This window comes from Nematolebias whitei, chromosome 8 (assembly GCF_014905685.2).
Source record: "Nematolebias whitei isolate Nwh7 chromosome 8, NemWhi1, whole genome shotgun sequence".
In the NCBI taxonomy this organism is placed as follows: domain Eukaryota; kingdom Metazoa; phylum Chordata; class Actinopteri; order Cyprinodontiformes; family Rivulidae; genus Nematolebias; species Nematolebias whitei.
Window position 1 is genome coordinate 38,633,962 of NC_056505.1, and position 23,443 is coordinate 38,657,404.

Here is a 23,443-nt window from a genome sequence, read left to right on the forward strand (position 1 = left end):
TAGAATGGAAGGCAATGTGTCAGTCGGGTGAGAGATGAAGAGTAGGAGGTCATCAGCATAGAGGGATACCCTGTGCTCCAGACCACTTCTCCAGGTTCCTGAAATTGTATTACAGGACCGTAAAGCAATGGCGAGAGGTTCAATTGCTAGGTCAAAGAGTAAAGGGCTCAGTGGGCAACCCTGGCGAGTTCCTCGATGCAGATTGAATGGTCTAGATATCTGAAAGTTGGTACGAATGGTTGCAGTGGGATGTGAATAAATTAACTGTACCCATGTGATGAAGTTGGGGCCAAAACCATATTTGCCAAGAGCATTGAACAAGTAGTCCCATTCAACACGATCAAATGCTTTCTCCGCATCAAGGGAAATGACACACTCTGGGACAGTAGTCGAAGGAGAATAAATAATGTCAAAAAGACGCCTGATATTAAAGAAGGACTGCCTACCTTTAATGAATCCAGTTTGGTCTTTTGATATAATAAAAGGACGGATCTTATCTAGCCTAAGGGCTAGGACTTTGGCTAAAATTTTGGCGTCTGTATTTATAAGGGAGATTGGTCGGTAAGAAGAGCATTGAGTTGGATCTTTTCCTTTCTTTAAAATGAGGATAATGCAGGCCTCAGAGAAAGATTTTGGAAGGGATCCCTGGCTAAACGACTCTGAAAGAACCGAATGTAGAAGTGGGGAGAGTAATGGAGAAAATTTCTTAAAAAATTCTGCAGGGAAGCCATCAGGACCCGGACATTTGCCGGACTGCATTACTGAGACAGCCGACTCAATTTCTGTGAGGGATATTGGGATCTCCAGTGCCTCTTTTCTGTTGGGTATGAGTTTGGGTATATTAATCTGGTCAAGAAAATTGGAACATAAATTCTTATTGGTTTGGGATTCTGAAGTATATAGATGAGTATAAAAGTCCTTAAATGCTTCATTAATTTGTAAATGATCTAGAGTTAAATTGCCATTCTTTAATTGGATCTTAGGGATTAATTGTTTGGCCCTGGCACCCTTCAACTGATTTGCAAGTAGTTTTCCTGACTTTTCTCCATGTATGTAAAATGTGGATTTATTTTTTAAGAGTAATTGTTCTATCGAGTGTGTGGTCAATAAGTCAAATTTAGTTTTGAGTTCTAGCTGTTTTTTGTAGAGATTAGGGCATTTGTTTTGAGCATATTGTTTATCTATTTCTTTAATTTGCTGGGCCAGAACTGTTCTTTCTTTTTGAGATTTTTGCTTCAGCCGAGCGGTGTATGAAATGACTTGTCCCCTGATATAGGCCTTAAGCGTGTCCCAGACTGTTGAAAGTGGGATCCCAGGAGTTCTGTTGGTGGATAGGAAAAATGTTATTTCTTTCTCTATAAATGTGACAAAATCTTTGTTTGACAACAACGTTGAATTGAATCTCCACTGTCTGCTCCTCAAAGGAACGTCAGGGAGGGACAGGGCTAGAGTCACAGGTGCGTGGTCTGAGATGACAATACTGTGGTAGTTACAGCCACGGACAGAGGGAAGAAGTTTATTGTCAATGAAAAAGTAATCAATCCTTGAGTATGTATGATGAACATGAGAAAAAAAAGAATATTCTCTCTCAGCGGGGTGTAAAAAACGCCACACATCGCACAGACCATACTTGGATAAAAAGGCACGGATAGTGTGGGATGACCTGCTGGCTGTGACGGGGTTGGTAGAGGATCTGTCCAAAACTGAGTCCAGCCAGCAATTTAGGTCGCCTCCAAGTACCAATGAAAATATGTTAAGGTCTGGAAGCAGTGAAAATACTTTCTCAAAGAAGCCTACATCATCTGTATTTGGGGCATAAATGTTAACAAGCACTACTGGTGTGTTGTACAATTTACCGGAAACTATCACATAGCGACCATACTTATCTGAGTTAACTTCAAGAGGTTCAAAAGAAATGTCCTGACTGATGAGGATTGAGACGCCACGAGCCTTCGCTCTAAAGGAGGAGTGAAAACTCTGCCCCTGCCACGTTTGCAGTAATCTTATGTTATCTTCACTTCGTATGTGAGTCTCCTGCAGAAAAGCAATGTCTGTATTTAATTGTTTTAAATGAGAAAGCACCTTCCTTCTTTTGACCGGGTGGTTCAGACCCTTAACGTTCCAGCTTGACAACACCAACTGACCAGTCATATTACTAGACATTTGTATAATAAAAATAGGCAATAATACAGTTGGCTGTGTGGATGGCTGTGCAGTTCTTGGCAAAATAGCATAAAATAAAAAAAAAAGTTAATGGCAGTAACGGACCCCCCACCCCCCCTCCCCAGCCTGGACAGCTGCAAAAAACAAAAGCAGCAAGCTCCATAGAAAATAAAGAATAAGGCACCTGTCTAACTTCTAAACTAGTGCTCCAGCTCCAGTATCGTAAAAAAAGGTTGTATAAGCACCTCACATAACAGTAGGCTATTAAAGTATGCAAAGTTATGTCAAAAATGGTACAGATAAATGCATGTGTAAACACGCACACACATAAGAGTATAAAGTTACATTAAATTAAATTAAAGTCAAATTGCGCAGGTAAATAAGAAGAAAAATGCTGAATTAAGCTTCAGAAAAATATATTGAAACGTTATATAATTCACACATTTATAGCCGATTCAACTGTTTGGGTGTGCGTCTGATCGCACATACAAACGGACAAAAAGAAAACCGCACTTTTTTAGGGCACTGAAAACAAAAATGTATTAATCAGAACAGTATGTGCAGAGTCCTGTTCTCAAAAGTATATCACCTTAAGTAAGTAAAAGTTTATCATAAACAGATCCAGTGCGGAACCAACGCTTTGCTCATCAGTCAAAGGAAAAGTTAAATGTTACTTGCGCTGTGAAGACTGAGGTAAGGTGTCGATGTATTTCTGCGCCTCCTCCACAGACCCAAGCCACCTTTTGTTACCTCCGGGTAGAGTCACACGGAGTCGGGCAGGAAAAAGCAATGCCGGTTTTAGACCCAGAGAGTACAGTGAAGCCATCACATCTTTATATTCGGCGCGCTGGTTCAGGACTTCAGGTGTGTAATCCTCCACGATCCGCACCGGTGTCCCCCGGTATTCAAGCTTTCCTCTGCGTCGGGCCTCCCGGATGAGGAGCTCCTTCACCTGGACCCGGTGTAGCCGCAGGATAACCGGGCGCGGCCGCTGGTCCGAGGCGGGTTTCGGGGCAAGGGATCGATGAGCTCGGTCCAGCTCGGGGGGGGATGGAAGAGTGTCACGCCCGTAGATGTCGCACAGCAGGTTGGAGAAGAAGTCCGTGGGGCGTCCGCCCTCGATAGACTCCAGTAGGCCCAGAATACGAATATTCTGCCGTCTGCTTCGACTTTCTAAGTCTGCAAGTTTAGCCTTTAGTCTGGAGTTGTCCTCCTGGAGAGTTGAGCAGGTGTTTTCCACCTCCGTCAGGCGCTGGCTCAGGTCGTCAGTGGCAAGTTCCAGTGATGAGACACGCTGGCCGTGTTCCTCCACTGCGAGCTGGGTCTGGTCCAGTTTGGCATCCAGCTGATTGAAGGTGGCTTTGAACTCAGCTGACAGCGCAGCGCGGTGCTCCTCAAGCAGAGATGTAATGGCCTCTAGGGTTAGGCCAGCCTGAGCGTCGTCCTTCTTGCTCGATTTTGTCGATTTTTGAGACATGTTTAAGATGATATATCATTAAACAAATGTTTGATGAAAGTTAGGTGTGCAATACTCTGCATAAAAGTAAATGTAGAGGGCTTGGTATTGTTTAAAAGTAAAGTTTTACCGGAGCACTGGAATGACACGTCTACTTCATGTCACTGTCAGACCACACATGTCACTGTCAGACCACACATCAGTCTGGTCTTTCTAACTTTATCTCCCAGTTGTTCAACCTGTGCTGTACCTCTGATGATCTCATTCCTAATCTTCTTTATCCTTGTCACTCCTAAGAAAAACCTCAACATCTTCATTTCTACCACTTCCAGTTCTGTCTCCTGTCTTTTTGTCCATGTCTCTGTCTCCAGACCATACAACATAGCTGGTCTCGCCACAGTCTTGTAAACTTTTCCTTTGACCTTTGCTGACACTCTTTTTTCACAAATCACCCCTGAAACTTTTCTCCATCCACTCCATCCTGCCTGGACTCTCTTCTTCATTTCTTTACCACACTCACCATTTTCCTGGATAGTGGACCTCAAGTACTTGAAGTCCTTCTTACATCTTTAAATTTAATGCCTCTGATTTTTTTGGTATAGGAGTGACAGTGGGATTCCTTTTATTATTGCACATCTGGTTCCACTCAAACTATTTATTTTCATTTACCTTCAGGGTTTGTTCACAAGACCCATTAGAAAACCCCTTTCCATCTGTGTTCTTAGTTCCTGGATGCTTGTCCACAAGCCTCTGCATGCCATGTGTGTGTGTGTGTGTGTGCAGGTGAAGCTGGTGCAGCACACCTACTCCTGTCTGTTCGGCACCTTCCTGTGCAACAGTGGTAAAGAACGGGAGGACCGCCACGTTCAGGAGAGGACCTGCTCAGTCTGGTCACTGGTCAGACCAGCCAACCGTTCGCTGAGGAACATGCTGTACTCCTCTCACTCAGATTCCGTACGTCCACCCTCTCATCTCCATCAGTCAGTCTTTCAGAAAGCCGAGGGCCACAAGTTCCTGTTGACTGTATATAAAGAGTGAACGCTCGTTCAAAATGTCCATCGCTTAAGAGAAAAAAATGGGAAGAAGCTTTTTCTTTAACAAAGAACATGAAGCCAAACAATTTTCTTTTCTTTCTTTTTTTTTTTTGGTTCAGACAGCATGTCTTTAAATTCATTACAGGCAGGATAAAACCAGGATGTTGTATTTCACAATGCTATAGATTTATTGCTGATTGTCTCTGTGTCAGACTTGATTTAGGATTAGTTTCACGCCCTTCTGAGAGCTGCATTGTTATGATTACTGTTGGTTTTCTGTTTGCTTTTTGTGTGGCCAGGAGTTTGGAAACTGTATTTATGTTTGCATTCAGAGGTTCTTGTTGGATCATGCTCAGACTTGTATTTATGCGAGCTCTGTTTTTATATCTGAATCATCACACTGCTGTGATTTGTTTTCCCTCCAGGTTCTCCACCCAGTCTGTCAAGTACGGAACCTGATGTTGTGGACAGCAGTTTACTTGCCTAGCTCTTCCCCGACCACCCCCTCTGATGACTCCTGCGCCCCCTATCCAGTGCCCGGTGCAAACTCGGAGGATGCGCCCCTGGGCAGGTGAGCCTGGCAGGCTGGGACCCGACTACCCCCGTACTCCCTGATCCATGTAAGATGAACACAAAATGAATACCCCAACAGCCAGAGGATCCCGACTTTTCAGCTGCGCTGCTTTAAAGTATCGCTCCGTTCTGGCTTTTACAGTCACACATACTGTTGGATTTTGTGCTCATCATCTCTCAGTGTCTCCCCTGGATAACTTGCCATGGCGGGGCGCTCATCTCGCCTGTGATTTTTGCCTGTGGGGGGGTGACATGTCTGAGCTTGTGCTGTTTGTACTATCGGAGTGGGGGGACAGACACAGCTGATTTGCACGCTGCTTTGTACCGACAGTTTTCGAGTTGGGGGTGGGGTTCCAACATGAGGGTTCAACATGAGCAGGGGTCTGCAACCTTTATGATCAAAAGAGCCATTTCTTCCTCTTTGCACACTAAATAAAATGTGTGGAGCCACAAAACCTGCTAAAACTGTGCTGATCAACTGGCGGCCCATGGCCCACTTCAAGCTTGTTGGAGGGGGGCTTTTACGGCCAGTAGGTGTGATATTGTGAAACTAAAATATCAAGTTTTATTGATGTTTACTGGTATTTTTATATTTTAGGGCAAAAGAAAAGACTGGATTTATGTAAAGAAGGAAAAAATATTTAATTTTTTTACTAATTTTATAAAAATTCAAACGCAAGTATGCAGGCTTATGTGAGTTTTCTTTTTAATTGTGGAAACGGTTCATAAAGTATCCTATTTTGAAGTAATAAAGCATAAAGTTAAAAATGAGACCAGTTTATCGGACAAGTAATTGAATTTTAAAATAAATACTTCCATTTACTTTGAATTTTTTTTTTCTTTAATTTTTATTATCATGTTGACTCACCATATTTCTTCTCAGCAACTTGCCTTAAACGTATTCCCCCAAATCATTTGGTGGATTTGAGAAAAAGCTCACACCGTAAGACTGGAAGTGAGCTAACAGAAGTGGCTAACAAACTACTAGCATGATGTAGCCAACAAGTTTTACTCCTTGTGTTAGTATCATTCGCATATTGGCAAAAGAAATGGCTGTAAAACTGCTAAAATAAGCCATTTCTTGTTGTTGGTGCAACGACCAATAAACTTCAGTTTTATGTTAGTTTGGGTCAAAACTTAGAGCCGCTGCAGAGGAACCAAAGAGCCGCATGTGGCTCGAGAGCCACAGGTTGCAGACCCCTGAACATGAGGGTTCAGCGTGAAGCAAGAGGCAGGTGAGCGCTACCTTTAACTTTTTAGCTTGCATGCCTGTATTGTGCGCTGATAGCTTTGTGGTGAGGGGTGGGGGGTGCAGTTCGGTTCAGTAGGCGGGGCGCCCCGCTTGTATAATGGTAGAGGAAACACTGTCTCTCTTCTGACTAAAAACCTTCAGGGAAAACCATTTCTTTAGGGTCTCAGTTTCTCAGGTGTTTTGGTTTCGATGAATGGAAAAATTGATTATGATTATAATTATGATAATGATTATGAATAATTCTGTTACTCATGCTGAGCTTTATTAAATATTGTTCATGTGCCTAATTATTTTTTGTTTTCTGTTTAGGCGTACCAAAACTCGATCTTTTGACAACTTGCCCAGTGCGTGTGAGCTGGGAGGCTTGCTGGCTCCCAACCGCCGTTCCAGTGATCCGAGCCTCAATGAGAAGTGGCAGGACCACCGGCGCTCTCTGGAGCTCAACATAGCAGTGGGGCCCGAGGGAGGGGGCAATCAGGATCCAGAGGTGCAGCCTAATGGAGAGGGCTCTTTTTCAGATGGACTGGACGATGGCATACAGTCGCAGGAACCCCAGGCTGTGCTCAGACAGAATTTCTCTGTGGAGTCCGCCGGAGAGGATACAGAGGAGGCAGAGCTCTCTGTGGCCATGGGTGTTGCTGAGGGCCAAATGGAGAATATTCTGCAGGAAGCCACAAAAGAGGAAGCGGGAGCAGATGCACAGGGGGAAAGAAGTGCTGCTCCGTCCAATGTTGTTATTGTTGCGGACGTCAAAGTCAACACTGATGTAAATGCTGAGGAGGAGCATCAGGTCACAATTACCAATGGGTCTGAGAGGCAGAGAGAAATCCTTGCTAATGGTTACCTTCCTGAAGATGGTGTAACAGAGGCAGAGGAGGATGGTGACTCTGCCCCTCTACCTCCACAGAACGAAGAGGGACTTAAGCAGGCTGCTGAGGGGACTCCAGAGGGTCTGGTGAAGGAGAACGTAAAGGTTCAAGAGGAGCCAGAGCATGGCCTCAGTAAGTCCAGCTTCGGTAAACCAGAGCAACCTGCAGTCCAAAGAACTATAATTAATGGCTTTGTGGACAGCCCCCCTGAGGAGCTGGGCATAGACGAGTCCTGCTCTGTTGCTGAATTTGGACATGCTGTCTCGGAGCCAGGGGAGCAGGTGGGTAAGGGGGCTTCCCTGATGGAGAGCTCCACAGAGACTTTAACTGAAGAAGCCTGCAGCAAATCGGACAGCCCCGCACAACAAACTGTTTATTTAAGCCATCAGCCCTGCAGTGATGGCAGGAGCCAACACACTTGCTCCATGAAAGTGAGAGGGGTGGAGACAGGTGAGCACAGCTTCAGCAGAACTTTAAACGGGGGCAGCAAGCAAACCTCCGTCAGTGCCTTTCAGTCTGCAAGTGCTGAGCTCAGCAGAGATGGGCTGTGTAATGGGGACACCTCTGATGGAGACCACTGTGTAGGACCTCACTGGTTGAAAGGAAACGGGGAGAGGGCTACTCTGAGTCGACAAGTGTCCCTAGCAAGTTGCAACTCCTTGATCCTTCATCTTCGAGGCAGCTGCTCTCAGCATCGCTGCTGCCATGCCGTGCTGAGCAAGACCACCGTCAGCCCTGAGCAGCCGTCTCGAAGCCACCTGGATGATGATGGGCTGACTCTGCACACAGATGCTATCCAGCAAAGGCTGAGGCAGATTGAGGCAGGGCACCAGATGGAGGTGGAGACTCTGAAGAAGCAGGTACAGGAGCTGTGGAGCCGCCTGGAGAATCAACAGCATGCCAACTCCCACAGGATTAATGGAGACGTGGGAGACGAGGTGGTAAGGTCCTCATACACCATGGTACACTTTTCTATAACGTGTGTAACTAGTTGGAGGAACTTCAGGCCGATGATCTGCTGTTTGCAGGTGCCTCAGTAGTGACTGTCTTTGTTCTCGTGTTGCAGACCTCAATGATAGACTCAGAGTACAGCTGCGATCCAAACTGTTTGTCACGCTGCAGCACAGAACTTTTCTCAGAAGCCAGCTGGGAGCAGGTGGACAAGCAGGACACTGAGGTGAGCTCTATCAGGACTTACTAGTAGTGATGCACTTTAAATATGGCAGCATTTGTTATGAACTATTCAAATGATGGAGGCTGTGAATGACTGTACATTGCAGGTCACTCGGTGGTACCCTGATCATTTGGCTGCACATTGTTACGGCTGTGAAAGCAGGTTTTGGCTTGCTACCAGGAAACATCACTGCAGGTGAGAAGATGCCAGGGGAAATATATTCCCAGCAAATGTGTTCATGTTTTTAGTATTTGACCCTGTTTTACATCACCCTGATTTATTGTTTTATACACCACTCTTATTTCTACTGCATTTTCACTGTAGTTTATTGTTATTATTGTTTACTGTTATTGTTGTCTGTACTTTATATGTTCTGTATGGAACAGGTCTCTCTTGTAAATGAGTCCTTGTGGCTCAATGAGACTAGCCTGTATAAATAAAATGGTAAATGGACTGTACTTGTATAGTGCCTTTCTATCTTATTTCAAGATACTCAAAGCGCTTTACACTACAATCTGTGTCCTCATTTACCCATTCATACAGCACTCTACTAGATCTCTACAAAGCTAATTGAACAAATCATTCTAAAGAGACTAATCAGTGCTTTAGATCACATTCATACACTGATGGGACACACATCAGAGGCTATGAGGGGTTCAGTGTCTTGCCCAGGGACACTTCGACGTGTGACTGCTGATAGATTTGAACCCCCACCTCTCGCATTGGAGGACGACTGCTCTAACCACTCAGCCACAGCCGCCCACAAAATGTTTCAAAATAAATGTTGAATGAATGAAAAAAATGCTATAACAACAGAGTCATATAAAGTGACTGAGGTTGTGATTGTTGGGGGGTGAGGGAGGTGGGATTAGCAGAGCACCATGTTATGCTAGGTCGAAATCACTTATCCTGTGGTGACTGGTCCTTGGCAACAATCTCCACCCATTGTTTGTTAGCGGAACTTGCGGCGGGGTTTGTGTATGAAATGTCTGTAGACAGGGTGGTGCACCCTCTTTTGGTAGAGGAAACACTTTCAACGTCTTCATTTCTGCCACTTCCAGTTCTGTCTCCTGTCTTTTTGTCCATGTCTCTGTCTTCAGACCATACAACATAGCTGGTCTCACCACTGTCTTGTAAACTTTTCCTTTGACCTTTGCTGACACCTTTTTGTCACAAATTTCTCCCGAAGCTTTTTTCCATCCACTCCATCCTGCCTGGACTCTCTTTGTGACCTCTGCTCCTTGTAGCCTCACTATTCCACCGGCCGCCCTCTCATTCACACACATGCCCTCTGTCTTACTACGGATGACTTTCATTCCTCTTCTTTCAAGTCCATACCTCCACCTTTCCAAGTTCTCTTCCACCTGTTCCCTGTTCTTACCATAGATCACAATGTCATCTGCAAACATCATAATCCATGGGGATTCCTGCCTGACCTCATCTGTTAGTTGGTCCATCACCAGAGCAAACAAGAAGGGGCTCAGATTCGATCCTTGATGTACTCCCACCTCCACCTGGAAGCTATCTGTCACTCCTACAGCACATCTCACCACTGTCCTGCTGTCCTCATACATGTCCTGTACCAGTCTAACATACTTCTCTGCCACTCCAGATTTCCTCATGCAATACCACACCTCCTCCCTCGGCACTCTGTCATATGCTTTTTGTAAATCCACAAAGACACAACGGAGTTCTTTATGACCCTCTCTGTACTTCTCCATCAGCATCCTCAAAGCAAAGATGACATCTGTGATGCTCTTTCTCTGCATGAAACCATACTGCTGCTCATAAATAGTCACCTCTCGTCTAAGTCTAGCTTCCACAACTCTCTCCCAGATCTTCATTGTGTGTCTCATCAACTTAATTCCCCTGTATCTAAAAAAATTTAAATCTGGTCCTCTGGACATTCAAAAAACAAAACAAAGCAAAACAACAACAACAACAAAAATGTAGAAACGTTTCGTCTCTCATCCGAAAGACCTCCTCAGCCTGAGGTGCTGCATTCAACCCAGTCTTATAAATAGCACCCTCTCAGAGTGGATCAACCAGTTTGCTGCTGACAACCAAAACCAGCCGCTCACATGATCAAGAAGGACCATCAACCCAAAAATGGATCATTAGCACACTGATGGCTGTTTACTATTCACAGGAGTCTGAGTGATACTAGCAATAACAGCATTGTAAGAGGGGGACAGTTGAACACAGAGGCCTATACCCCTGTTTAATGATGGACAATTTCTTTTCACAAAGATGGCCTCTTTTACTTCTCTCTCAAACCATCGTTCCTCTCTGTCCAGGATGTGCACATCTTCATCCCTGAAAGAGTGACCGCTGGCCTGGAGATGAGTGTAGACCGCAGAGTCCTGGCCTGATGATGTTGATCTTCTGTGCTGGTCCATCCTTTTGGCCAGTGGCTGTTTAGTTTCCCCAATGTAAGACTGATCACAGCCCTCCTGACACTGAACAGCATACACAACATTACTCTGTTTGTGCCGGGGTACTGAATCTTTGGGATGAACCAGTCTTTGCCGTAATGTATTTTGGGGTTTAAAAGCCACTGGGACGTTATGTTTAGTAAATAAACGTCTCAGTTTCTCTGATACTCCCGCAACATACGGAATGACCACTGGTCTGGGTTCCTCTTTTTCACCTGATGGTTGACTGGAGTCCTGTTTGGGTTTCTTCTCTGTTTTCAGGAAGGCCCAGTTAGGATATCCACATTGCTCTAGAGCCTGTCTTGTGTGGGATTTCTCCTTCTGCCTGGCTCCTGAGCTAGTGGGGACGCTGTCTGCTCTGTGATACAGAGTCCTGATGACTCCTAACTTGTGCTCCAAAGGGTGATGGGAGTCAAACTGCAAATACTGGTCTGTGCGGGTTGGTTTTCGGTACACCTCAGTTTGCAAATGTCCTCTATCAGAGACTGAGACATAATTGCATAATATTTTCATGACCCATCTCCAACTCCAAGGTCAAAAATGAAGGTTAAAGTCAAACAAGGCATTTTCTTCTCCATGCCATTGCTATAGATTGCTGTATGATGGTTTGTGAATGGGCATAAAATGTTCTGTAAGTGGTACCATTGTTTCTAAAATGGAGACTTACTTTATATTTAGGTCATCACCTGCAGATCACGTCTGAGCTCACTGCCACTCTGAAAAGACTGAAACATGTCTGCTGTCACATTAACTTCAAGTAGGCTCTTTGCCTCTAAATAAAGAAAAAACTGAACTCCAAATTTTGTGAATCTTTGATATATGTAGGCTATAAATGGTAAATGGACTGTACTTATATAGCACCTTTCTATCTTATTGAGATACTCAAAGTGCTTTCCACTACAATCTGTGTCCTCATTTACCCATTCATACAGCTCTATACTAGATCTCTACAAAGCTAATTGAACAAATCATTCTAAAGAGACTACTCAGAGCTTTAGATCACATTCATACACTGATGGCACACACATCGGAGGCAACAAAGGGTTCAGTGTCTTGCCCGGGGACACTTCGGCATGTGACTGCTGTTGGATTCGAACCCCCAACTCTTGCATTGGAGGACAACTGCTCTAACCACTCAGCCACAGCCGCCTACAAAGGGAAAAGAACTAGGAGACAGTGCAACAGGTTTTGACAGAAAAATAAATGGTTCTAAAAATTGTTGCCAGTTTTAGTAAAATGGCCCCAAAAGTGGATACATTTTGGGATTGTTTTTCAGGTTTGTCTCCAAAGAACTGGGTCTATCTAACCATTGGCGTTTTGGGCTGTTCTTCATGATCAAACTGCTACAGCTCTGTCAGGTTTAATGGATGCTGCTTCTGTACAACAATCTTTAAATCAAACCAGAGGTTCTCAGTTGGACTAAGGTCTGGGCTTTGACTGGACCATTCCAGTACATAATGGTTCTTCAACACTGGAGAGTTGCACAGCAGTGTGTTTAGGGTCAGTGTCCTGCTGGAAGGTGAACCTCCATCCCATATTCAAATCTGGAGGGCTTCAACATGTTCCTCAAGAATTTCTGCTACAATTAATCTTTCCTTTTACTCTGATCAGTTTCCCAAAGTTCCTTGGGCTTCATGCTGTCTCTTGCTTTGGTGGTAGCCCTTACGATTTAGGCCCTGTTTACATGACACATTGTTTGAGTGAAACTGGAGCTTTTCTGCTGCAGTTCAGCCGTTTGTGTACACAACAGCAGCCCTGGTTCTATCTGAAACCAAAAGTTTCAGAATCCTGGTCTCAGAATAGAGGTTTTGGGGGAACCTCCTGCAGAGGTCTGAAATACTTTGCAGGTGTGAAGTTGCATGTTCACACTACAGGCAGCTGCAGCAAAAATTTTCTGCACTAAGTACATTTAAAATAAATGGCAGAGAGCAGAATTGTTTTTGTGTGTGTTCAATCTTTTTCAGCATGTAGGAGCAAATCCCTTGGTCCAAAGGGACGTTCCTGTATTCATCAGTTTGGACATAACTGCCCAAGCATGCAGCTGAGTCTACTCAGAGTTGCCAGATAAACATAAATATATATTTTTACCCCCTCCTGTCTGTGCACATGTTCACCAAACACACCATCTTGTCTTACAACACCCTCACTCAGCACAGATGACAGTTTGGGTCAAAATACAGTACTTTTAAAGTAACAGTACAAAGGTTCACTATTTCCTATCTGGTTACCCTGCCTGGCATGAACACTACAGTGGATCCATTTAAATGCGTGCTTTTTTTTAAATTTTGCACTAAACATGGGTAAAAACTAGGGGTGCACCGATAAATCAGCCGGCCCCGATTTCCTTAATTTTGGGAGATCGGAGATCGACCGATACTTACATGACAAATCAATTTTACAGATTTTTTTTTAGTTTTAACAGCAATTGTCTAAACTTCATTTATATTTCAGAGCACTGCCTCATGGCCAGTTAAAACAAGTTTGTATTGTTTTTAGGATATTGTTCAACGGTATGTTTTTCAGTAAAATAATACTGGAAAATTGAAGGTGCTTTGTGACCTTAACACCTGACAGTGTTGCTTATGAAACAAAATCAGAATCGACAGGTCAGACTTTTTAGAGATGGGTGATCGGCCAGAAAACTACAATCGGTGCGCCCATAGTAAGAACCACTAATGTTTCCAGAGGTCGTTCTCGTGTAAATAAGACGTTAGAAGTGTTGCATGGATGTTGATTCCTGAGGCCATGAGAACTTGTGTAAATATACTGAGTGCGTTTGGTACTTCCATTTTGCACAGTTGGATCTTATTGAACTAATTTTGTGCCTTCTGATGGTAATGGTTTGAACAAAGCAAAAAGGGTGAATTATACATGTCACTTTTCTGCTTTTTTATTTTTGAACAATTAAAAAAAATGGATTTATTTAATTACTCTGAAGTATTTTTGTAGAATTATTCCTGATAAATAAAAAATCTAAATAATTTCCAGCATGTCAGACTGAAGACAACAGCATGGGATACTAAGGGAAATGAAATGAACGTTTCTTTGTGATGGGTCATTTGGTTTGATCTCAGCTGGTGAAGTTACTGATGCTTGTTATCCTCATGTTCATGATGAGATGATTTATTCAACATCCTCCCATCAGTCGAGCCCGTTTCCTCTGGTGTTGCATCCTCCTCACTGGTTTCTATATTCTTGAGTCCAGTTGAACCCGGTTTAAGGAGTTGCTTCAGATGTTAGTTGTGAATGAATCTGGGCACATTTTCGATATTTCGATGGGATTACAGCGTTTTCTGTTCGGGTTGAAGCGGCCACTTCAGTTTCAACCCGGACAGAAAAAGGTGCGACACAAAAACTTAAGTGCATGGTGACGTAATGTTACGCAGAGCCAGTGTTGCCAGGTGTACGATAATTATCGTATTTGTACGACAATTTTGCCCTCTGTACGATCAATAATCCCAAAAATGGCCAAATCTACGATAATTTGATCATTCCGTGAATGTGTGGTTGTAATCTGTTGTCATCAGCCTCTCGCAACTGTCTGTCACAGTTTTTTTGTGAACCCTGAAGGCATCGGTGTCTGCAAACAGATGCACGATTGGCTGCTTTTCTAAATGTGACCTACGAGTGACGTGTTTGTGTTTGCCTCGGAATAGTCTGCTGCGCCCGCCCCATGAGTGAGGAAAAGAAAAGGAGAAGAAGCAGAGCCGGTCTGGAAGCGGACCCACCATTACTATAATGCATTTGTTATTTTGGTTATGACGGGTGTACGATAATTTCCCACAAAATACGATAATTTTATGTCTCTAGTACGATAATCCTACATTTCTCACCTGGCAACACTGCGCAGAGCTCAAGTCCAGAAGGCTAGTGGTAGCAGGCTAAGCTAGGCTAATCTCCAACGCACGTTGTTTTCTCTTCAAAATGAGTGCCCATGATCGTCAGAATGTGACTGAACAAGCTTCCACAAGCGAACAGAAAGCAGATGACATCACTGATAAGAGAGGAAAGACTAATTCTCTGGTTTGAAAGTGGTTCGGCTTTCTAAGATCTGATAAACTGCAGGTTTCAGTCAGTGTGCTGCAAAATGTGACGGAGAGTCGTTCTAACTCGCGGTTGGAACATCTAACATGTTCCACTTGACAGAATATGATGAGTCACAAGATGAAGCTCAATAAAAGTTTGAAATGTGTCCCTGAAACAACCCCAGCGCTGCATGTTTTTTTTTTATCATTCATTCATTTAAAATAAAAGAAATTCATCAGAAAGAAGAAAAAATTCTTATCAGCCCCTAATTAAAAAAATACAAAATAACTAGAAACAAACAACAACCTTGACTTGAACAATCTCCAAACTGAAAACAAAAAAACTTCAGGGATCCTTCACCTGGTACTTTACCTTCCCAACAACTTTTAACTATCATCTTTTTAAACATTTAAATTGTTTTAGACATTTTTATGGTGATATCAAGACAATTCCATAATCCTGTTCCCTGAATTACAACACAGCTCCTTCACACTAGTTCTAAATGGAGGTTTTACAAACATTTACATTCCCTTAAGGTTATATTGACTCTCCTTTTTTATATTTATTTTTTACTAATTTTAATTGAATATTTGGGGCTAATATTTATATGAGCTTTATACAGGACTTGTAAAATACTATATTCAACCAAATCATAACATTTTAATAATTTCAATTGATGAAATAATATATTTGTTGGGTGACCATAGCACTTCATAATACTAATAATTCTTATAGCTCTTTTTTGTATAAAATAAAAATAAGGCTTGTAATTGTTTTGCTTTTCCCCAAACTTCAATACAGTTGATTAAATATGGAACAATCATTACATTATACAATATATACAAAGCTTTGTCATTCAAAAACTCTTTTACTTTATACAGTAAGGCAATTGATTGTTGTTTTTATTTTTAAGTATTTTACATGAGATTTCCACGTCAGCTTCTCATCAATAACAACACCCAAAATTTTTATTTAATTAACAACGAATTTCAATGCTGTCAATTTTAAAGTTGTTGTTTAAAGTTAAAACTATTAATATTGACAAATTGTAGCATTTTATGTTTATTTGACAGTGATTTCAATGTTTTTGAAGTCTAAATACAAATAAAAGGTGAACATTAATTTAGTTGTACAGTTTGTAGTTGTTCTGAGGCTTTTATATTGTTTATATCGATATCGAATTATATCATTATAGACCAAAATTAAGAAATATATTGTGATAAAAGTTTTGGCCATATCGTCCAGCCCTTAGTGTGTTCATGTTTTCTCCCACTGCTCAGGCAGTTCTTATCCATTTCTGCCCCTCTTCCTCCTCTACAGTGGCAGGGAGCCTGTCCAGGAGGTCTGGTGAGATTCTGACCCCACTCCTTCTAATCCTAACCTCCCCTTCTTCCACCCTTCCTCTACTCACCTGCTGCGTCTTTATTCACTTTGAATCTTCAGTAGTTTTACAGAACAGTCTCCATCTGTCAGGTGGATTGATGACACAAAGCTGCCGGTGGACCAACTGATTGGTTGAGGACTGATTTTTATTTGAAGTAAATAAATAAACAAAAACATGTTTTTTCCTCCCTCAACCCACCATAGTAAAATATCCACATTGACCCTGTTCAGACCCTGCACTAAACATCTGTCAAGTGATTCGACAGCTAGAGTGTTTGACACTGATTGAGTGTTCACATCTGGCAGTAAACTTAGTTACATAACAAATGTGATATGAGTAAAATACAGTAACCTGATGAGTGACATTACAGAGCTCTATTAGAGACAAAACATGTTGGCTCCTAAAACTATAGTGCCCGGACAGCCATCAGCTGTTTTCCACATCTTCACTGTGAGCGCAGCGTCAGTGATCTTACGGATCGTGACATACGCTGCTCGCACTGAGACTGGCAGCACCGGATAACTTCCAGTGGCCTCAGCAGGTCCAGCCAGTTCAAAAACAGGTGGAACATAAAAGTCCTCATGTAAACTCAATCATCCAGGTAAATAAACCACACACATAAGGTTAAATCGGGTCATCTGGACAGATTCTTCTTGGTTGAAACATTTCGTCGTTCATCCGAAGGACTTCATCAGTCTGAGGCCTGCCAACAAACTGTCATATAAATAGCATCTTTTCAAAGTGGTTTAGGCCAGTCTGCTGTGGAGTTCCATAAACTAGGTTTTCACATGTAAAAAGGGGACCTGGATGATTGAGCTTACATCAGGATTTTTTTGGACCATGTTGCCCGGTTGTCCTCAGGCTGGTTCGGTGAAGAGCAAGTGGCCATCAGGCCTCCATCGATGGATTGTTATGCACTGATGGTGGATTGTTAGACCGATGGTCCCCGTTTCATATGTGAAAAGCCAGTTTCTGGAACTCCACAACAGACTGGTTGGAACCACTTTGAAAAGGTGCTATTTATATGACAGTTTGTTGGCAGGCCTCAGACTGATGAAGTCCTTTGGATGAAAGACAAAACGTAACCAAGAAGAATCTGTCCAGATGACCTGACAATCTTTTTTTTGTGAATCAGAGCATACAAGCTAAAAAGAAACTCCCCACGCTGTGCCATCCACTGATAAAATCACAACAAAATGAACATTTGTGTTGAAATGTTTCTGATAAAACCTCAAACATAAAACTGGGGTCCAGATCGCCTGTGGTGGTGTCTGAGTGAAACCTTTAATACGTGTTGAGGCCTTGCAGACCTGTTTTTAACTCTATTCAACTGCAACCTGATAGTTAAGAACAAATTTTAATGCCAGGTCTGAATGAGGTCACTGTCCCCTTACCGCCACCCTGCACAGGCCCCTGGCAGCATGCTGCCCCCTCCCAGCATCTCCACTCCCAGCAGCATGACATGACATCAAAACCTGGTTGGTCCACTGGGCTCAAAAGGCTCTGAACTCAGGTTAAATTAGAGTTCTGTTTAAAGCTGAGTGCAGGCAGGGAAGAATTACACCCCCCATGTGTGTGTGCATGGCCTTGGTCTGAATCCGAGTCCTCCAGTGTGCTGCTCTGCTCAGTGACACTGTTGGAGCGTTGCTTTTTGGTTTTGTTTTTGCAAACCGGCTTCATCGCTGTGGGTTAGAGCACCTTGGCTAAGCAAGCATGTAGAACCTGAGTTGCAGCTGAACAGACGAGCGAGGTGTGCATGCTGTCTGTTGTACCACGCCTCTCGGGTAGTTCAACTACCAGTTCCAACAACCAAATGTTGAGAAGTGTTGATATTTAGAGCGATCTGCCACAGATCACATGGTAACTGCAGGGTCTGTGGTCTTACTGATCCCTCTGTGTCTCTTACAGGAACTGTGGTAACATATTCTGCGCCAGCTGTTGCGACCAAAAGACACCAGTGCCAAGCCAGCAGCTGTTCGAGCCCAGCCGTGTGTGCAAGAACTGCTACAGCAGCCTCCAGGTCAGCTCGGCTCCTCTAGACCTGGAGCTGGAGACGCCCATCGCCGCCAGCTCCAACTGAGGAGCACCCAACCAGAGCGCAGGAGAGCTGGGCCGAGCTGCTGACGCAAGCGCACGGGAGCTACGCACATTGTCCCATATGCTTTGATTGATTGTGTGCTGCTGAGATGCAATTTAAAGTAAATGTACAGAGGATGGTGTGCTCGCAGAGTATTCTGAAGGGTGTGAGTGAGTGAGTGAGTGAAAGAAAGGGTTAGCAGCAGCGATGGAACTGCACTCCAAGGACAGAGGAGCAAAGAATGGAGTATGTGGGGTTTAAGAGCAGGCACTCTAGTCACGTCTCTTCACATGATAAAGGTTTGTGTGGTCTGTGCCCCACACACACACACACACACACACACACACATTTTAATTCAACCCACTGAGGACCATCATGCCTGTTAGGAGCTCTGATGTTTCTGTAGAGGTGGACAATGAATCAGTGTCCCACTGGTACAAAATGTGTCACAGATGTTGTGAAGATAAAAACGCGTCAACAGGTCAGTTCACCCAAACGACCAAAGAAGAAGAAGCCGAATATAAAAAGTCAGGAATTTGAAGGAAAACGAACTTTAGCAAGAGTTTGATATATTTATTGGGACCGGCTGTTTAAAGTCCAGATCCACAGCCTTCTGTCTCAAGTTCTTCAGACTGGATCATTGGGTCCAGGGATGATTGTGTTTCTTCTTTATCTGGATTGAGTGAACTGATCTGGTGTCAGTCCTCACTGACATTCTTGTCCATATGTTTTGTCTAAAACGCCAACAGACGTTGAGATGAAGTCCACAGTGAGGAGAGGTTCGACCCACCGTACGTTAACACTTTGGGGTTATTTAAAGTACCACCGTTATTTTACAAGATCTGACAACAAGTAGTTTCTCTAGCAGAGCGTCTGGTTGAGGCTAGCTGGCAGTTGTTGTTCGCATGCGGAGGCTCCACAAGGTCTTGCCATGTTGGTGATGTCTCCAGCCTCTAGTGGCTCGACGTCCTGTCTGGATTTATTCAGAACAATCTGTGGGACCGACTCTTTCTCCTAATGAGCATGAAGTCGTTGCCGTGTTGCTCTAACTCCTCTCAGTTGTGTCGTGGGCGTCTCCACCCTGTCGGAGCAGAAGCTGTATTTAGAGCCCTGTAGCATGTGAGGCTCAGTTTCCAGGTCCAGAACCAGTCGTGTTAACAAACAGCTCCACATCTGCCTGACTGGATCTCAGACGTGCACTCCAGCAGATCAGACCATGAGTGCAGGGTTGGCTGCAGAGAAAGATGAAGTTCAGCGTGCAGTGTAGGAAGCTGTGCACTAAAAATCAGATTGGAGTTTTGAAACGTGGCCTCCTGACTCACTGGCCACAGACACTCGGGGTTCAGTGAGACTCTGTATTTTGCTATTTTAAATGTTTGCATCAGTGCCAGCTGAGTAAGATGTTTCATTTGGAAGACTGGAGACGATTGAATCTCTATGGTCTGATACTTTTCTGCCTGTTTGTTGGCAGAGTGGATGTGAAGACCCCAGACAAGATGCAGGTAGTTCATCACCTTTACGCCCTGGACTCTCAGCACTCCGTAGATTAATAAGCTTTTCACCTGCTGGCACTGGGAGCTGGACACGTGTCCACTCCTCTGCTGGAAGTCAGATTTAGAAGATGGACTCCTGGTTCACCCTTCTCTTAGATTTCCAAGCTTGGAGGACGTCAGCGGCAGCAGAAAGGGCTCTTCTCGTTTTCCTAAAAGTCTGTAAAGTCACAAGAGCTCGGTCAGTGAGACGTTCAATGACCTCCTTGCACACACACCGACGACGCGCACAGTTTTTTTGTAAAGTAAATGAATAAAATAATATATTCAGATATCTATATATAGCATTTAAGAAAACTGTATAGAATCCTGAAGTAGTGGCTCTTATTCAGTCACTTCTTTATTTTCTTTGTTTTCTGTTCATAGTTGCAGGAAAAAAAACAAAAAAACATATATATATATATATATATATATATATAGCAGCCTGTTGTTGGAGACAGCAGGTGTTTTGATAGAAAAGCAGGTTGTCCTGTTCTGATGCTGCAGTGGTTTTTCTTTTTTTAATGAGATCTTGACTTGGAGTTTATTTATTGAGGTTTTAAGTTGCTGGTAAATGGAACCCACATCGTTCAGCTGCCACAGGAAATCAGTGTTTAATTTGGTTTTATTGTGCAGCCGTGCTCCTCTGTTTTTTTACTTTTTTTATTAATTTTTTTATTTGAACAATCACAAAGTGAGTGGGTTCAAAATTGCATAAAAAGGAGTGAATTAGTTTCCAGAGTCTGTGCACGGAGCAAACGGTGGTCCAAAAAACAAGCAGGCTGATTTCAAAATAAAAGCCTCCCCTCAGCTCCCACATGAACATGACTCTGTTCGATCCATCTCCAAACTCTACCTCTACTTTTTATGACTCGCTCGTTTTCACCTAGCTTGTAGTTCCTCCGAACGCACGTCGTCGACGAAGGCCTTTGTTGTTCTGCTCAACTGTTCTTTGCTGGATAAATAAAGTTGCAGCACTCGCGCTTGGGTTAGGATCATAATGATCCATTTTTGGTGAAACCACCTTCCTTAAACTCCTCGTCACCATGTGGGATGACTATCATCTGAAGTGCTCAGGTTTAGCTGTGATTGACAGCGGGGGCCATACCTGAGCTGAGGTCAGGGCTGGTGGGGGTCAGGAACAGAAGCTGTTTTCATTCTGCTGCTCAGATGTTCTGGTTTCTGTCGAAAGAACGGCGTGAAAATCATAATCCAAGTCTGGATCAAAACATCTGGATAATCCTCTTCCAAACTAACTTTTATTTCTTGCATTGGAGTACCGGCCGCCATTTTTAAACGTAGTTTTTAATCTCAAAGAAGCACTTGGACTACGAGAAGACAATTTAACGAGGCGTCTCATCGCAGCCGCACCGAGCGGATCGTTTTCAATCCATGAATGTGAATCGTCTGAATAAAGAGGCTCTTTTTATTTGCATGTGACGTGACGTAGACCCTGCCACAGCATGCTCATATAAATGAAAGAGTTTCAGAGCTGGTGCTGCGTGGGAGGGGGGAGAGGGGGGGTCCGGTGGCGTTCAACGCAGGTTGCTGTGCTTTTTATTAAAAATGTATTTTTATTTTAGCCCTCCCCTCAGAAGTTCTCTCGGTCTGCATATGTTGTATTCTTTTAATCAGAGGCTTCACTGCAGCGGCCCAGTTATCACTTGTGTGCATGTGCGCGCGCATGTGTGTGTGAGTGTGAGCGTGTCTCTTGGAGGAGACTGGTGCCAAGCAGTTCATCACAGGTCTCTCACAAAGGGATCAGTTGTGTTTTTGCTTGATTTTTGTCCCTTTTTGTTGTTTTTGTTTGTTTCATAAGCACTTTGAAGCGTTTCATGTCTGTCAGAGGAGTGTGTAGCTGTATATAGCTATTTCCTGTAACAACAAGTGCTCCTTGTCCAGTCTGAATATTTTTAGTTGAATTTACTTTACAGAGTATTACCTTGTTGTAGAATTAAAGGAAAAATAAACTAGATAAACCTACTCCGTGTCTGTGTGTGATATTCAATTCAATTCAGTTTATTTAGCGCCACATCACAACAAAGTTGTCTCAGGACACTTTACAGGAACATATGGGGTTTGTAAGAAGCTTGAAATGTCTGAACTGTATTTTCCAGGTCTGGAGGGAAAAATCATGAAAACATTTGTTTTTTAGTCTCATTAATTGAGGTACCTTCTAAACACAGACCTAATGATCATTTCTAAAAGGTGCTCAAATGAGCAGAGTATTTTTCACATTATATACAGGTCCTTCTCAAAAAATTAGCATATTGTGATAAAGGTCATTATTTTCCATAATGTAATGATAAAAATGAAACTTTCATATATTTCAGATTCATTGCACACCAACTGAAATATTTCAGGTCTTTAATTGTTTTAATACTGGTGATTATGGCATACAGCTCATGAAAACCCAAAATGCCTGTCCCAAAAAATTAGCATATCATGAAAAGGTTCTCTAAACAAGCTATTAACCTAACCATCTGAATCAACGACGTAACTCTAAACACCTGCAAAAGATTCCCGAGGCTTTTAAAAACTCCCAGCCTTGTTCATTACTCAAAACCACAATCATGGGTAAGACTGCCGACCTGACTGCTGTCCAGAAGGCCATCATTGACACCCTCAAGCAACAGGGTAAGACACAGAAAGAAATTGCTGAACGAATAGGCTGTTCCCAGAGTGCTGTATCAAGGCACCTCAGTGGGAAGTCTGTGGGAAGGGAAAAGTGTGGCAGAAAACGCTGCACAACAAGAAGAGGTGACCGGACCCTGAGGAGGATTGTGGAGAAGGGCCAATTCCAGACCTTGGGGGACCTGCGGAAGCAGTGGACAGAGTCTGGAGTAGAAACATCCAGAGCCACCGTGCACAGGCGTGTGCAGGAAATGGGCTACAGGTGCCGCATTCCCCAGGTCAAGCCAATCTTGAACCAGAAACAGTGGCAGAAGCGCCTGACCTGGGCTACAGAGAAGCAGCACTGGACTGTTGCTCAGTGGTCCAAAGTACTTTCTTCGGATGAAAGCAAAGTTTGCATGTCATTCGGAAATCAAGGTGCCAGAGTCTGGAGGAAGACTGGGGAGAAGGAAATGCCAGAAGTCCAGTGTGAAGCACCCACAGTCAGTGATGGTCTGGGGTGTCATGTCAGCTGCTGGTGTTGGTCCACTGTGTTTTATCAAGCGCAGGGTCAATGCAGCTAGCTATCAGGAGATTTTGGAGCACTTCATGCTTCCATCTGCTGAAAAGCTTTATGGAGATGAAGATTTCATTTTTCAGCACGACCTGGCACCTGCTCACAGTGCCAAAACCACTGGTAAATGGTTTACTGACCATGGTATTACTGTGCTCAATTGGCCTGCCAACTCTCCTGACCTGAACCCCATAGAGAACCTGTGGGATATTGTGAAGAGAAAGTTGAGAGACACAAGACCCAACACTCTGGATGAGCTTAAGGCCGCTATCGAAGCATCCTGG

The 23,443-nt window shown here is 43.5% G+C and overlaps 1 protein-coding gene across 1 annotated transcript in view; it reads left to right on the forward strand.

Moving 5' to 3' along the window:
• Positions 1–20,508, forward strand: part of mtmr3 (myotubularin related protein 3) — a 48,157-nt gene extending 27,649 nt beyond the window's left edge. The window contains exons 13-18 of the mRNA XM_037681254.1: positions 4,403–4,573; positions 5,079–5,224; positions 6,788–8,288; positions 8,414–8,524; positions 8,628–8,716; positions 18,275–20,508. Of these exons, the coding sequence (XP_037537182.1) occupies positions 4,403–4,573; positions 5,079–5,224; positions 6,788–8,288; positions 8,414–8,524; positions 8,628–8,716; positions 18,275–18,446 (2,190 nt within the window). The 3' untranslated portion in view covers positions 18,447–20,508. The remainder of the gene's footprint in view (positions 1–4,402; positions 4,574–5,078; positions 5,225–6,787; positions 8,289–8,413; positions 8,525–8,627; positions 8,717–18,274) is intronic.
• Positions 20,509–23,443: the final 2,935 nt, after the last annotated feature.